Consider the following 15059-nt stretch of genomic DNA (forward strand, 5'->3'; position numbering starts at 1 on the left):
TTTGCAGATGTAAATGCCTTTGTAGGTACCTGTTTCATCTGTCATCCACCCCTACTAATTAGTCCATTACACAAGAATTTCTTACACTATTTACTGACATTTCTGTAGTGCCTGAACCTGTGTCTACCTTTTTTTCTGTTTCCGCTCCCAGCTTATATAACTCAAAATTCTGTTCACTACCCATCTCACTAATTCCCTCCTCAATTTGTGCTACTTTTACACCAATAAAGTCACTTTATGACATATTATGCTACATTATTTCCAACACATGTGTGACACACTTCTACTTTTACTCAACGATGCCTATAGCATCAATGCCACATGCAATCCACTACACCAGTAAAGCCTTTTGCTACACTCAAGTGTTTTTCTGTTTGAGACCTTATCTCGCTATGCTACTGCTGGTGGCATGTTGTGATGTTGGTGTCTCCCACCACTGTAATCAGTCTTCTCTTCTGCTTAATGATGGTATTCACTGTTTCACACATACGACACATCTCTGGCATGTGTCACTAACTGCTGCTGTTCATGTGCACTGTTCCCTACTGTTGTTGTGCATAGTTCAGTACAGTTCCTTTCCACGATTATCGAACCTGAAAATTGTGTTGCCACAGTATGCCACATGTAAACACTCTCCACTACTCCCCTGTAATTTTAACTGAACTGGCTGTATGCTTAAGGATTCTCAATTGAACCTTTGAGGGAGATACTTACAACACCCATGTCTACATAGAAAATTAAACTGCAGCCTAACTGGGCTTGATGTTTTGTTATTGTTTAGAAAATATATCATTGGGTCTAGTAAGATTTTTCTGAAATAAAAGATTATGTCCTTTAATGTAATTTATTCAACTCTAAAAAATAGAAACATGCTTAACCATGTCACACTCATTCACTTTGATGAAAGAGACAGATTCCAAAAAATCATTCACCCTGAAAAAGCCAGGGACAATTAAACATTCCTATTCAATTAAATATTACTCTGAGTGCACTACTGAAAAATTTTTACCTCAATTTTGTGTTTTCCTTCCCTAGACATTTTCAGTAGATATTAACTTGCCTAAGTCTGCCTCACTATTCCTTCGATGCTTGCTACCAACTCGCATTGTCGATGCAAGTCAGTAATACCATGCCTGTTGGAAAAAGGCGGGAGACTACAGCAAGTTCTGGAAGCTAGGGCTCAGCTCCCTTTTTATTCCCCTTCTGTGCAGATGAACTGCGCTACTTCATTTCTCATGTCGGCGGATGCCATTTGCCGCCTGCTTTGGAAAGTCTGTATGGAGAAAATGTACAGCTGTAAACTAGAACTACTCTTGTAGGGATTAACGACTCTGACTAGCATTTTGCAAGGACTGTGTCAGTTATAACTAGAAAAATTAATGTTTTCCAATGAATCTGTAGTTTCCTCAGCTAACAATGGTTTCATATGAAAAGGCAGGCAACAGAGTTTGTTTCAACCTCAGATGTAATCCTGAGGCATCTTGAAGGCGTAATGTTTCTGAGGCAGAATGGTGTTGTCATATTATGAATTTTGCATGCTTCACATGACAGCTGGTCATGGTGATGTTTCTTAGTATTCTCATGAAAATAGTTATGACCCCATTAGGACGACAACTATATCTAAAGGGGGAGATGTGTGTTTCCATTAGCAACCAGTCACACCATGACAATAGTACAAGAGTGGTTGCAGAATAGTATGAAGTTACTCACCTTATACTGCCTTCTTTTGTTCCAGATCTCACTCCAGTGAAATATATATAGCTCAAAGTGATATTACCTGACCTTCCCAACAGAAATCCAAGACGAGCTTTGCAACATCCCTGTGGCGTATATTGCAGGAAATGTGAAGTTTATTGTATGTTCAGGAACTCGCTTCTTAGCATGGTGAAGGTGGTTGTGGAGCTTCTAAAGCCTTTGGTCAGTTATTAAGTGGTGAAGAAATGCATACTTTTCCCTAATGAAAGCCCAAAATACCTTAATAACGATTATGACATTTTTATTAAAATGGTACTTTTTTTTACAGTCCAAATAAATTAACACATTAACAGATCAAACTTACCTAAAGCTAAAGTCAAATGAAGCATCACACATCCATGTTCCAGTCTCTGGACTAAACCACTGAATTGTTGAAATTTTATGTTGGCCACTCCAACATCTCATTATCTTACTGTTGTTGTGTCCTTGATTCCATCTTGCCATACAAAGTGCCTTTTCTACTCCTGTTAGCCTAAAATTCAGATGTTGCAAATCATCTTGTGTGTTTTCAGGATGGTGAATAGCAGATTGAAGTGTAATTTCTGTAATAAATGGGGGACTGATGACCTTCGCTGTTTAGTCCCCCTTAAACATCCAACAACCACCACCATCTGTAATAAATAATGGTGTTACCTAGTTGAAAACTAACTTTCTTCTTGCTGAAGTGACCTCTTCTCTAAAAGCTATGTTTGGTAACTAACTAATAGAGCTAATACACACATTCATATTAATGGTTCCACTACTGTTTAATTTATTTGCAGTCGAGGTTATCTGTCAATCGGCCCAAAAGTGGAGATAAAATGAAATTCGTCTGTGCCGTACCAAATCAAGTGAATGACTTGAAGAAGCAAGATTTGGAGACTCCATTACAGATTTGTGACATTATGCCAAAACGGTGTATTCCTTTAGCTGCTCATGAGAATCCAACTGAAGCCAGTCTTAGAAAAACATTAAAAGGGAAAAGAGAAGAGTCACCAGTTGACATATATAATGGAGATGTAAATGACTACATAATTAGATTTCCATCTGCAACTTATATTTATTTTTTGTAGCATTAGAAATGTTGTACTCTTTAATTTTGCTTTTCCCTAGGTGACAACTGAAATGTAGAAAGTTAACTCATTTTAATTTTGTAACTGCAGTTTTTAAAAACTGTCTGGAATGTTATATATATATTACATTAGTTTATTTTATTCTCTGACCTGTTAAAATGTTTATGGATGTTCACTGCAGATTGAGTAATTCAAAATCGTCAGAGTGATCTCATTTCCAATTGTGGATAGTAGTAAATGATGATTCAGACAGCAGACACCACTTCCGTCAAGGATGAAGTGATTTTTGATGACATGAATGTAAAATAAGTAGGGATGTAAGCATACCAGAGAAGGAAAGTTGCTACACACCATATAGCGGAGATGCTGAGTCATGATAGGTGCAACAAAAAGAATCACACAATTATAGCTTTCAGCCATTAAGGCCTTTGTCAGCAGTAGACACACACACACACACACACACACACACACACACACACACACACACAAGCACGCACGCAAACGCAACTTGTGCACACATTTGCAGCCTCAGAGAACTGAAACCACACAGCACCAGTGCATGATGGAAGTGGCAACTGGATGGAGGTAAGGAGGAGGCTGGGGCGGGGAGGGGGAGGGATAGTATGGTGGAAGTGGCGGACAGTGAAGTGTTGCAGTTCAGACGGTGGGCAGGAGAGAAGACGTGGTGGAGGGAGGGGGTAAGTAGTGGAAAGGAGAGAAATAAAAAGAAATTAAAAGACTGAGTGGGGCAGTGAAATGACGGCTGTGTAGTGCTGGAATGGGAAGAGGGAGGGGGCTGGATGGGTGAGGACAGTGACTAACAAAGGTTGAGGCCAGGAGAGCTAAGGGGACGTAGGATGTATTGCAGGGAAAGTTCCCACCTGTGCAATTCAGAAAAGCTGGTGTTGGTGGGAAGGATCCATATGGAAAAGGCTATGAAGCAGTCATTGAGATGAGGGATATCATGTTTGGCAACGCGTTCAGCAACACGGTGGTCCACTTGTTTTTTGGCCACAGTTTGTCAGTGGTCATTCATGCGGACAGACAGCGTGCTGGTTGTCATGCCTACATGGAATGCAGCACAGTGGTTGCAGCTTAGCTTGTAGATCACATGACTGGTTTCACAGGTAGCCCTACATTTGATGAGATAGGTGATGTTAGTGACCGGACTGGAGTAGGTGGGGGTAGGAGGATGTATGGAACAGATCTTGCATCTATCTCTATTACAGGAGTATGAGCCATGAGGTAAGGGATTGGGAGCAGGGGTTGTATAAGGATGGACGAGTATATTGTGTAGGTTCGATGGACGGCGGAATACCGTGGTAGGAGGGGTGGGAAGGATACTGGGCAAGACATTTCTCATTTCAGGGCACAACAAGATAAAGTAATTCAGTTGCTCCAGTTGCGGATGGTACTGAGTTACAAGGGGAGTGCTCCTCTGTGGCCGGAATTTGGGACTTTGAGAGGTGGTGGGAGACTGGAAAGATAAGGCACGGGAGATTTGTTTTTGTACAAGGATGGGAGGCTAATTACAGTCAGTGGTATGAAATGGGTGGCAGCTGTTGAAATGGAGGTATTGCTGGTGGTTAGTAGGTTTGATATGGATGGAGGTACTGATGTAGCCATCTCTGAGGTGGAGGTCAACATCCAGGAATGTGGCTTGTTGGATTGAGTAGGACCAGGTAAAGCAAATGGGGGAGAAGTTGTTGAGGTTCTGGAGGAATGTGAATAAGATGTCCTCACCTTCAATCCAGATAGCTAAAATGTCATCAGTGAATCTGAACCAGGTTTAGGATTCTGGGTTTTTAGGAAGGATTCCTCTAGATGGCCCATGAATAGGTTAGCATAGGATGGTGCCATGCGGGTGCCCATAGCCATACCATGGATTTGTTTGTAGGTAATGCCTTCAAAGGAGAAGTAATTGTGGGCGAGGATACAGTTGGTCATGGAGACTAGGAAGGTGGTGGTTGGTTTGGAATCCATAGGGCATCTGGAAAGGTAGTGTTCGATAGTAGTAAGGCCATGGGCATTAGGAATGTTAGTGTACAGTGATGTGACATCAATGGTGACGAGCAGGGCACCGTGTGGTAAAGGACAGGAACTGTGGAGAATTGATTGAGGAAATTGTTGGTATCTTTTATATAGGAGAATAGGTTCCGGGTAATAAGTTGAAGGTGTTGGTCTATGAGAGCAGAGATTCTCTCAGTGGGCGCACAGTAACCAGCCCCAATGGGACGTCCTGGGTGGTTGGAATAATGGACTTCAAGGCACATGTAGACGGTGGGAGTTCCGGGAGTGGTAGGGGTAAGTAGAGAGATGGACTCTGGGGAGAGGTTCTAAGGTGGGCCTAAGGATTTGAGTAGTGACTGGAGATCCTGCTGGATTATTGGAATGCGATCACTGTGGCATGGTTTGTAGGTGGAAGTATCTGAGATCTGACAGAGTCCTTCTGCCACATAATCCTTGCGGTTCAAAACAAAGGTGGTGGAGCCTTTGTCTTCAGCTAGGATTATAAAGTCAGGATCAGTTTGTAGATAGTGGACTGCGGTTCTTTCTGCAGATGTAAGGTCAGTTTGCATGTTGAGGGATTTGGGGAATGATGGTGAGGCAAGGTTCAAGATTAAGAAATTCTGGAAAGTTAACAGGGATGGTTTGGAGGGAGTGGGGGTGGATCACAGTTGGATAGAGGAATGAACTGAGTTAGGCAAAGTTCAATATTGGTCTTTGGATGAGTCTGATTGGGCGGTTTGGTGGCGAAAAAGTGTTTACACTATAGGGACTGGGAGGAGGAGACAAGGTCTTTAACTAGTCCTGCATGGTTGAATTTGGGAGTGGAGCAAAAGGTGAGGCCTTTGGAAAAGACTGATGTTTCTGTGGGACTAAGGCTTCTGGAGGAAAGGTACATAACTGGGTTGCAGGTATGTTTAGGTTCTGGGTTCTGTGTGGTTTTGGAAGGTGGTGTAAGTGTAGTAGGTGTGCGAGACAGGGTTTGTCAGCTGTGTGGGGACGTGGGGGAGGTTTGGAGGTTGTTGTTGAAGTGGTGGACAGTGGTACTCCAAGGTGGGAATAGGAAGTGAGCAGGATGGAGAGCTTTTCGAGGTGGCATTGTGCATGTTGCTAAAGTTCCTGCAGAGCAAGAGTTTCAATGTGTGTTATGGGTTCCAGGAATTTGGGATTACATAGTAGGAGAATTTTGTGGATGGAGAGAAGGTACTGCAAGGAGAATTGGGATTGGTTGATATGGTTTTGCAGGACTATGTTGGTGAGGGCTAAGGATTGGCGGAATCTGAACAGGTGGAGATCATTGTGGAAGGAGGGGTAGCAACCACAGATGGGTAATTTGATGGTAAGGCTATTAGGGGGGGGATTTCATGAGCCAAGCAACAATGCGGGAACAGTATGTGGGACTGGGATCTGGCAAGGGATTAGGGAACTTTTCTGTACTGACACAGATGGAAGGAGCAACGGTCCATGGTGGTGCAAAAAATGCGTAAAATTACGTAATAAAGTAGAATTACGTCCGAAAAATTACGCAAAAATACACGAAAATACGTGTGAAAAATACGAAAAGGACGAAATGGATGCACAAGGGGAAAATACGAGATGAAATCTGAGGAAGATGATGATGATAGAAGGCAAAAACTCGCTAAAATTGGTGAGAAGTCACAAGGGTCAAAGTAGAGAATAACTAATCATTAATAAATATATGTATATTCTATGGGTAGCAGGTTTGAGGACGGATGAGAGTAGAGAAGGGGGACAGCAGATGTGACTGGATGAGGTGTATTTAGTGGGTGTGAACAGCGGTAGAACGGAGAAAGTGTGGAGGCTGGGGAGAGGTTTGTTGGTAGAGACGTAAGATCGTGTGGCACCAAAAAGGTGGGTGTGGCGGTGAAATGAGTTATTTTTGCATGTTATCTCTAGCCCATCTTCTTTGGCATTTGCTGGTTATCGGTCTCCCTCCCAGGACCTTCTCCCCGACGTCTCGCAGGCCAGAAGACTTACCACCACTCGGCCACAAGGCACACCATCTGTGTGCCCCAAAGTCACCCACTCTCTCTCGGTTCCAGATCTTGCAGAAGCCTGTACTCCCCCTGTGTCCTGCCCTCTTCCACCTCCGAAATAGGAGGAGGAGGAGGAGGAGGAGGAGAAAAAGACGAAACATAAATCCCAAGACAAGGTGCCCCCGGTGCTCTCGGAGGTGCCATCTCCCCCTTTGTAACCTGAGTCTGACATCTTATTTATGGCTGTCACCCCATCTTGTCGGTGACGACTACTGACTGGGTGACCTGACCACCTCCTCATCTGCTTCATGTTTACCTTGGACTCTCGACACATGATCATCCAGTGGAATTGCAACAGATACTGTAATCACCTACCGGAAATGCAATGTCTTGTCTCCTCCTCTTCTGAGTTCTGTCTTGTTCTTCAAGAAATGCATTTCCGTGATAACCACTCTCCAACATTTCATGGTTATCAGGCATTCTGTCGGAACCATGCTGACCCCGGATCATTCCGATGTCATTAGTGATTGAATCCCCTACATACCACCTTGGAAGTGATAGCGGTTAGAGTGCAAACAACTCCAGCAATCACCATTTGCAATGCCTACCTCCCTCCAGGTAGGCCACTTCCTTATGTTGCACTGTGTGCCTTAATCCAGCAACTCCCACCCCTGTTTCTCCTCGTTGGGGACTTCAGTGCCCACCATCCACTGTGGGGAGTGTCACTTCAATGGTAGGGGTATCGTAATTGACCAACTTATCACAGACCTCGATTTGTGTCCCCTCAATGACGGTTCCCCTACCCACTTAAGTGCCACTCATGGCACCTTCTCTGCTATCGAACTCACTATCTCCTCCCCTGCCTTCGTGGCTTCCCTACATTGGTCATCCCATGATGACCTTTGTGGCAGTGACCACTTTCCGGTGATTCTGTTGTTACCCTGCTGCTGCCAGGCAGACAGGCCCTCACGTTGTGCTTCTGCAGGGCCAATTGGCCTTTATATATCTCTGCTGCACACTTTCACACCTTCTTCTCCAATTCCATTGATGTAGTCGTGCAAGGCATCTCTGCCACTATTCTTCATGCTGCTCATTTTTCAGCATCTCCATGCTAAGGCTCATTACCCTATTGAGCGGAGTAAAAAGGAATGCTGGGAGTGCTATGTTTCCTCCCTGGGGACATGCGCCTCTTCATTGCAGGTTTGGTCCAAGCTCCGTAGCCTTCTGGGCCTCCAGCAACAGCGAACTGTCCGAGGTCTGAACCTCCAAGGTGCGCTCTGTGCACTGATCCATTGGTCCTCGAAGAACACCTCGCGACTCGTTTTGCGACGACGGCGTCGTCGTCCTCTTCCTACCATACTACCTATCTCCAGTAGAAACACAGAGTTGAACAGAACCCCCTCTGTTTCATCCCACACCACGTTGAACCCTATAATGCACCCTTCACTAAATGGGAATCGGTACAGGCTCTTCGCTCTTCACGAGACACAGTGCCAGGCATGTATTCCATCCACAACCAGATGATCCAACACTTGGACGTTTCCCAGAGGCAACAGTCCCTCAGGGTTTTCAACCCCATTTGGTTCACAGGTGCTTTTCCATCACAATGGCGAGACAGTGTAGTTATCCCTGTCCTTAAGCTCGGGATAAACCCAACGTCTCTAGACAGCTACCGCCCAATTAGCCTGATGAATGTACTTTGTAAACTGTTCGAAAGGATGGTCAGCTTCAGATTATGTTGGGTACTTAATACTCAGGGCCTTTTGTCACCGTATCAATGTGGCTTTTGGTCAGGGCGATCTCCAACTGACTATTTACTCTGATTCAAATCAGCCATCTGACAGGCTTCTTTGATCTACATAAAGCGTATGACATGGCTTGGCACCATCACGTTTTAGTTACCTTCCATAACTGGGGCTGCTGTGGTCCCCTTCCTATTTTTATCTGTGTGTTTTTCTCACACCAGCTCTTCCGGGTTCGAGTTGGCACAATGGTATCCAACAGGGTTCTGTGCTAAATGTCACACTCTTCCTCATTGCCACCAATGGGCTTGTGACCTCTGTTGGGCCTCTGGTTATCCCGGCATTGTAAGTCGACAATTTTTGCAACCGGTGCAGCTCCCACTCGGTAGCATATGGTGAGCACCAGCTCCAAGGTGCCATCTGACAGGCCTCTGCCTGGGCCACCGTCCATGGCTTCCTGTTTTCTCCCTCCAAAACGCGAGTTATGCATTTTTGTCGCTGACCCAAGTACACCCCAATCCAAAACTTTATTTAGGCAGCAAGCTCCTCGATGTTGTATCACAGTCCCATTTCTTGAGTCTTATTTTAGATAAGTTGACATGGCTGCCCCACATTTGCCACCTAAAGACTACGTGTATGACCGAGCGAGGTGGCGCAGTGGTTAGACACTGCACTCGCATTCGGAAGGACGACGGTTCAATCCCGCGTCCGGCCATCCTGATTTAGGTTTTCCGTGATTTCCCTAAATCACTCCAGGCAAATGCTGGGATGGTTCCTCTGAAAGGGCACGGCCGATTTCCTTCCCCATCCATCCCTATTCCGATGAGACCGATGACCACGCTGTCTGGTCTCCTTCCCCAAACCAACCAACTACATGTATGCAGGAGCTTAATGCTCTCTGCCTCCTGGCCCACACATCTTGGGGTGCAGACCGTTCCACTCTTCTCCATCTTTACTGTGCTCTGGTCTTGTCCAGACTAGATTATGGTAGTTGGGTTTATGGGTCAGCAGCTCTTTCCACTTTGAAACTCCTTGACCCTGTCCATCATTATGGAGTGTGTCTGGCTATTGGTGCCTTTCGCACTAGTCCTGTTGATAGTCTCCTCACAGAAGCAAGGATTCCCCCTATACACATCCGACTGAGCCAACTCCTTATTTCTTATGCAGTCTCCATTTGCCAATTCCCTGACTGTCCTGTGTACTCTGTGCTCTTTGCCAATCAGGGATCTCTCTCTCTCTCTCTCTCTCTCTCTCTCTCTCTCTCTCTCTCTCTCTCTCTCTCTCTCTCTCTCTCCGCCCCCCCTCCCTCTCTCCCCCCCTCCCCCCCCCCAACACCCACCCACAGGTGGGATTGCCAGTTGGCATGTGTCTCACTTCCCCCCGTCGGGATCTCAATCTCCACTCATTGGACTGCACCCTGTGTATTTCCACGGATTAGGACCAATCTATTCCAGGGCCCTAAGATCTCTGTTGCTCCTATGTTTTACCGGTGTCTTGTATGTGCCATCCTTGCAGAGTTCCAAGGCACCACCATCTCTTACACTGATGCTTCTAAGACAATCAATAAGGTGGGATATGCTTTCACATTTCCGGCTGACTTGGAACATCATTTGTTGTCAGGATCATGTAGTGTGTTCACAGCAGAGCTTCTAGCCATTCACAGGCCCCTCCTTTTTGTTTCTCAGGCCTCCCTCTACAGTGTTTTAATTTTTTCAGACTCAGTGAGCAGACTGCAGGCTATTGACCGATGCTACTCTCGTCACCCTTTGGTCTCTGCTATCCCTGACCTTCTCTCTGCCCTTGAATGTGCCGCCTGTTCAGTTGGTTTTCTCTGGGTCTCAAGTCATGTGGGCATCCCAGGGAATGAACTGGCTGACCGTTTGGCTAGAGAAGCAGATACTTACACCCATTTCCTTTCATGATTCCAGCTGTAGATATGTGTATTTACATCAAATCTCTCTTTGCCCAAAAGGGGAATGCCATCTGGAGTGCTACTGCTCATAGTAATAAACTCCGCACAATCAAGGAGTCTACTGCAGTTTGGCACTCTTCCTTCTGCTCCTCTTGAAAGGAGTCCACTATTTTGTGCTGTTTACACATTGGTCATGCCTGGCTCACTCATTGTTTCCTCCTACGTAATGACCCACCCCCACAATGTGGTTGTGGAGCCAGACTGATGATATCTCACACATTGGTGGAATGTCCCCTTCTTTCGGCCATTCATCTTAAGTGTAGTTTTCCCGATTCCTTAAATTTAATATTAGCAGACAATCCACCCATGGTTGTACTGGTCCTCAGTTTCCTCCGTGAAAGTGGTTGTTATTTCCAGGTATAAGGTTCTACTTTAGTCTTGGAGTAGGGGCAGATTGGTTGTTGTTGGGACTTCTTTTGCAGTCTTCTCAATCTGTGACCCCATGACCACCCAACTTTTTTCCAGTTTTTAGATTTGGTCTCATCTTTTATGCCTTTACTGTGTGTGCTTAATGATCATTATTTTAGAATTTGATTGGATCCGTCCACTTTCAGCAGACCCTCTTTCTACTGTGACTCACTTCAGAATCGCGGGACTGATGACCTTGCGATTTGGTCCCATAACTGCTCTCAATTAATCACTCAGTCAATCAAAGCCTTAATCATTGTTAAATTTTTCTCCCTGACATGTTTGTTTGAAATGGGTAAGATTCCATCTGCATAGTGTGTTGTTAAAATGTCATCAAGTATGGTGACATTGACTACTTCTGCAGTCAGAAATCAAATAATATGTGATATGAAATGTCTTCAAACTACTCCAGCCCAATTCTAGTTGTTTTAATGCTTGTTATGTCTGTATCTTTACTCAAGTTACCCAAGTCAAATTAGGGGCACTGCGGGGAGATCAAACAGCTTTAACTAAATCAGGATTTGTAACACCTGGGATCATTAATTCCAAGAATCCTGTTTTCTTTGAATGCATGACGCACTATTTTGAGCACAACACTGCAAGATCATTATGTATTTATCAGTGGTCGGCATAGTTTCCACTCGTGGATAGCAAAGGGAGGTAGAAACACATACTGCCTGACAAAAAGCTGCAATTTTCTGCAACATAGAACAGGCACCAGTGTAGTAGCGTTGTTTGTGTACAGGTTGTTACAGGTTGTGAATGTGTCTGACATTGAGTGATCACGGTGAAGGACACAGAGGTGCCGTCCCCCCAGGGGATCCACAACTCTTTTGTGGATACGTGTGTAGCGAGCACGGGGCCCCGAGCTAATGTGGCCTTCCTTCCTTTCCGGGCTGCATACCTTCCCTTTCCGCATCCTTCCCCATCCCCTGTCTTCACCCCCCCCCCCCCTCACCTCTGGCTGTTTCCTTCACTTTCTCCCCCTCTGGGAGTATGGTTTGCGCCTACGTCCGGAGACGGACGCTTGTAAATGTACCGCATTCTTCTTCTTCCTTGCTTGTATGTCTTCTTCCTTCCTTTGTCCTTCTCCTTTCCTTACCTCTTCTCTTTACCCTTTTCTCCGCTGCGGCGTTTGAGACCCCCTCTTCTTTCCTTTCCCTTTCTCTTTCTTCCTCCCTGTGCGTGTCTGAAGGCCGACCCACGCACTTCCATGCGTAGCCGGTGACGGGGTAACGCGTAATTCCCCGCCCCGGGTAGACAGGTAGGACACGTACGTACCCCCTGGTAAAGGCCAGGCCCAGGGAGGGGTGATTACCCGAGCTGATACCTTCCGAAAGTGCCGATTGGTCCCTCCGTCCGTTTGTCGGGAGGTGTGACCTGAGGTGTGAACAATCACCTAAGGCGGGTGTGCCCTCGGTGAGGGCCCCCACAAGGGAGGAGCGCGCCATCGGAGACGCCGGTAATCATGGGGGATTCTTCCGCAATGGTTTCCTCACCTTCCACTATGTCTGCTCACAAACGTAAGTTCACTGAGTCTCAGCCACAGACGGTTCTTCCATCGTTGCCACAGTTCCTTGTTGTTTCTCGGTCTGACGAAGGTCACGACTTTTCCACGGTCAACCCTTTCATTATTCAGAAAGGTGTCGACGCAATTGCGGGTCCTGTAAAGTCTTGTTCCAGACTACGGAATGGCACCCTGTTGTTGGAAACACACAGTGCCCTCCAGGCTCAAAAATTGCTGCGTACTTCTCTGCTCCACACCTTCCCTGTCCGGGTGGAACCGCACCGTACCTTAAATTCCTCGCGTGGAGTCGTTTATACACGCTCCCTCGATGGATTGTCTGACGAAGAAATTCAGCACTACCTGTCTGACCAGGGCGTCACCGCTGTTCATCGGGTTATGAAAAGGGTTGACTCGAACATCATTCCAACCCGCACTGTCTTCTTGACATTTGACAAAGTTCAACTCCCATCAAAAATCAAAGCAGGCTATGAGATAATTTCCGTTCGCCCTTATGTCCCGAACCCTACGCGTTGCTATCGATGTCAGCGGTTCAATCACACCAGCCAGTCCTGTTCCAATCCGGCCAAATGTGTTACGTGTGGCCGGGATGCCCATGAGGGTGCTTGTCCACCTCCATCCCCTCGCTGCATCAACTGTATGGGTGACCACGCTGCTTCCTCTCGAGATTGCCCTGTTTTTAAGGACGAAAAGCTGATCCAGGAAATAAGAGTGAAGGAAAAGGTGTCGACCTTTGCTGCTCGAAAGTTACTCGCCAGTCGACAGCCCACCGTGCCTCAGAAAGGAAAATACAGCGCTGTCCTTGCTTCTCCTCGGCCAACAAAGGAGGCGGCCACGCAGACTTGCGATCCCACATTTAGTACCACGGTCGTCAGATCGGCCAGCGCAAAGATCGCCCGTTCAACCTCACCTCTTTCGCCTGCCCACTCTATGGCTCACCCTTCGTCGGGTTCTGCTAAATCTCGAGCCCAAAAGTCAGACGCCAAGTCTTCCAAAAAAGAGCATTCTCGTGAAGAGTTTTTACGTACTGCAACTTCACAACCATCGGTTCCTCCTTCATCTAAACATACCTCCAAGAAGGCTACGAAGAAACACAGTTCCTCTCCTTCTCCGCCAAGGCGTGTCCCATCTACAGCACCACCTGGCGGAAATCGCCCTCGGCCATCTTCTGTGTCGCCGAGGCGCACTGTTGGTGGCCGGTCAACTGGCCGATCGTTGGTGGCAGGAGCTGCTCCTGACCAACCTATGGATCAGGATCTTCTGCCTTCGACTGAATGCCATTCCATCCTGTCGGTCGCAAGCTCTGAGCAGTCGTTGAGTTGACAGCACCCTTGGTGACGTTCCTCCATTTTCTGTTCACCCTATGTCCATTATCCACTGGAATATCCGCGGCATTCGCGCCAATCGGGAGGAATTGTCGATCCTCTTACGATCCTACTCGCCGGTCATCTTCTGTCTTCAGGAAACAAAGCTGCGTCCCCATGACCGCTTTGTTCTCCCTCATTTTCAGTCTGTCCGATATGACCTCCCCTCTGTTGAAGGCACTCCAGCCCATGGAGGACTCATGATTCTGCTCCATGATACTCTCCATTATCACCCAATCCCCTTAAACACTTCGTTCCAAGCTGTCGCCGTCCGTCTTTCCCTTTCTGGATACACGTTCTCTCTTTGTACAGTATACATTCCATCGTCTACACCAATGGCACGAGCTGATCTCCTTCATCTTCTTGATCAGCTTCCACCCCCCTATTTGCTGGTTGGGGACTTCAATGCCCACCACCCGCTTTGGGGATCTCCACATCCTTGTCCACGTGGCTCACTATTGCTAGACGTCTTCCACCAAGCGGATCTAGTCTGCCTCAACACTGGGGTCCCTACGTTTTTGTCTGCCTCCACGGCAAATTTATCCCATTTGGACCTTGCGGTCGGTACTGTTCCGCTAGCTCGGCGCTTCGAATGGTTCGCCCTTGATGATACACACTCGAGTGACCACTTTCCATGTGTTCTTCGACTGCAGCCTCAACTGCCATATATGCGCTCGCGACGCTGGAAGTTTGCCCAAGCCGATTGGACACTTTTTTCGTCTCTAGCGACATTCGATGACCGTCGCTTTCCCAGCGTCGACGATGAGGTCACACATTTTACCGACGTTATTCTCACAGCTGCGGAACGTTCAATACCACGCACCTCCGAATTGCCCCGGCGCCCCCCAGTTCCTTGGTGGAACGAGGCATGCCGTGACGCAATACGTGAGCGGCGACGTGCTCTTCGCATTTTCCGTCACCATCCAACTTTGTCCAACTGTATCCGATATAAGCAGCTCCAAGCGCGATGCCGTCGCGTCATCCGCGATAGCAAGAAGGCAAGCTGGAAATTCTTTACTAGCTCATTTAACAACTTCACTCCCTCCTCGGAAGTTTGGAGTCGGCTTCGACGGTTCTCAGGCGCGCCTAGTTTCTCCCCGGTCTCTGGGCTCACTGTCGCGCATGCTACCTTAGTGGACCCCGTCGCAATTTCTAACTCATTGGGTCAGCACTTTGCTGAGATTTCGAGCTCTTCAAATTACCCGCCAGCGTTTCTCCCGAAGAAACGTGCAGCGGA

General features: G+C 46.8%; 1 protein-coding gene across 7 annotated transcripts in view; it reads left to right on the top strand.

Annotated features, from left to right (window-relative positions):
* LOC124556688 (centromere protein J) overlaps nt 1-15059 on the top strand; it is a 288468-nt gene that overhangs the window by 197281 nt on the left and 76128 nt on the right. For 4 of the 7 annotated variants that reach the window (XM_047130658.1, XM_047130657.1, XM_047130659.1 and 1 more), the window contains one exon: nt 2517-2753. The exons of the other annotated variants lie outside the window; for them this stretch is intronic. In XM_047130658.1, coding sequence (XP_046986614.1) covers nt 2517-2753 — 237 coding nt within the window. The remainder of the gene's footprint in view (nt 1-2516; nt 2754-15059) is intronic. 7 annotated transcript variants of the gene reach the window in all.

The sequence above is a fragment of the Schistocerca americana genome, chromosome X (assembly GCF_021461395.2).
Source record: "Schistocerca americana isolate TAMUIC-IGC-003095 chromosome X, iqSchAmer2.1, whole genome shotgun sequence".
NCBI lineage: Eukaryota > Metazoa > Arthropoda > Insecta > Orthoptera > Acrididae > Schistocerca > Schistocerca americana.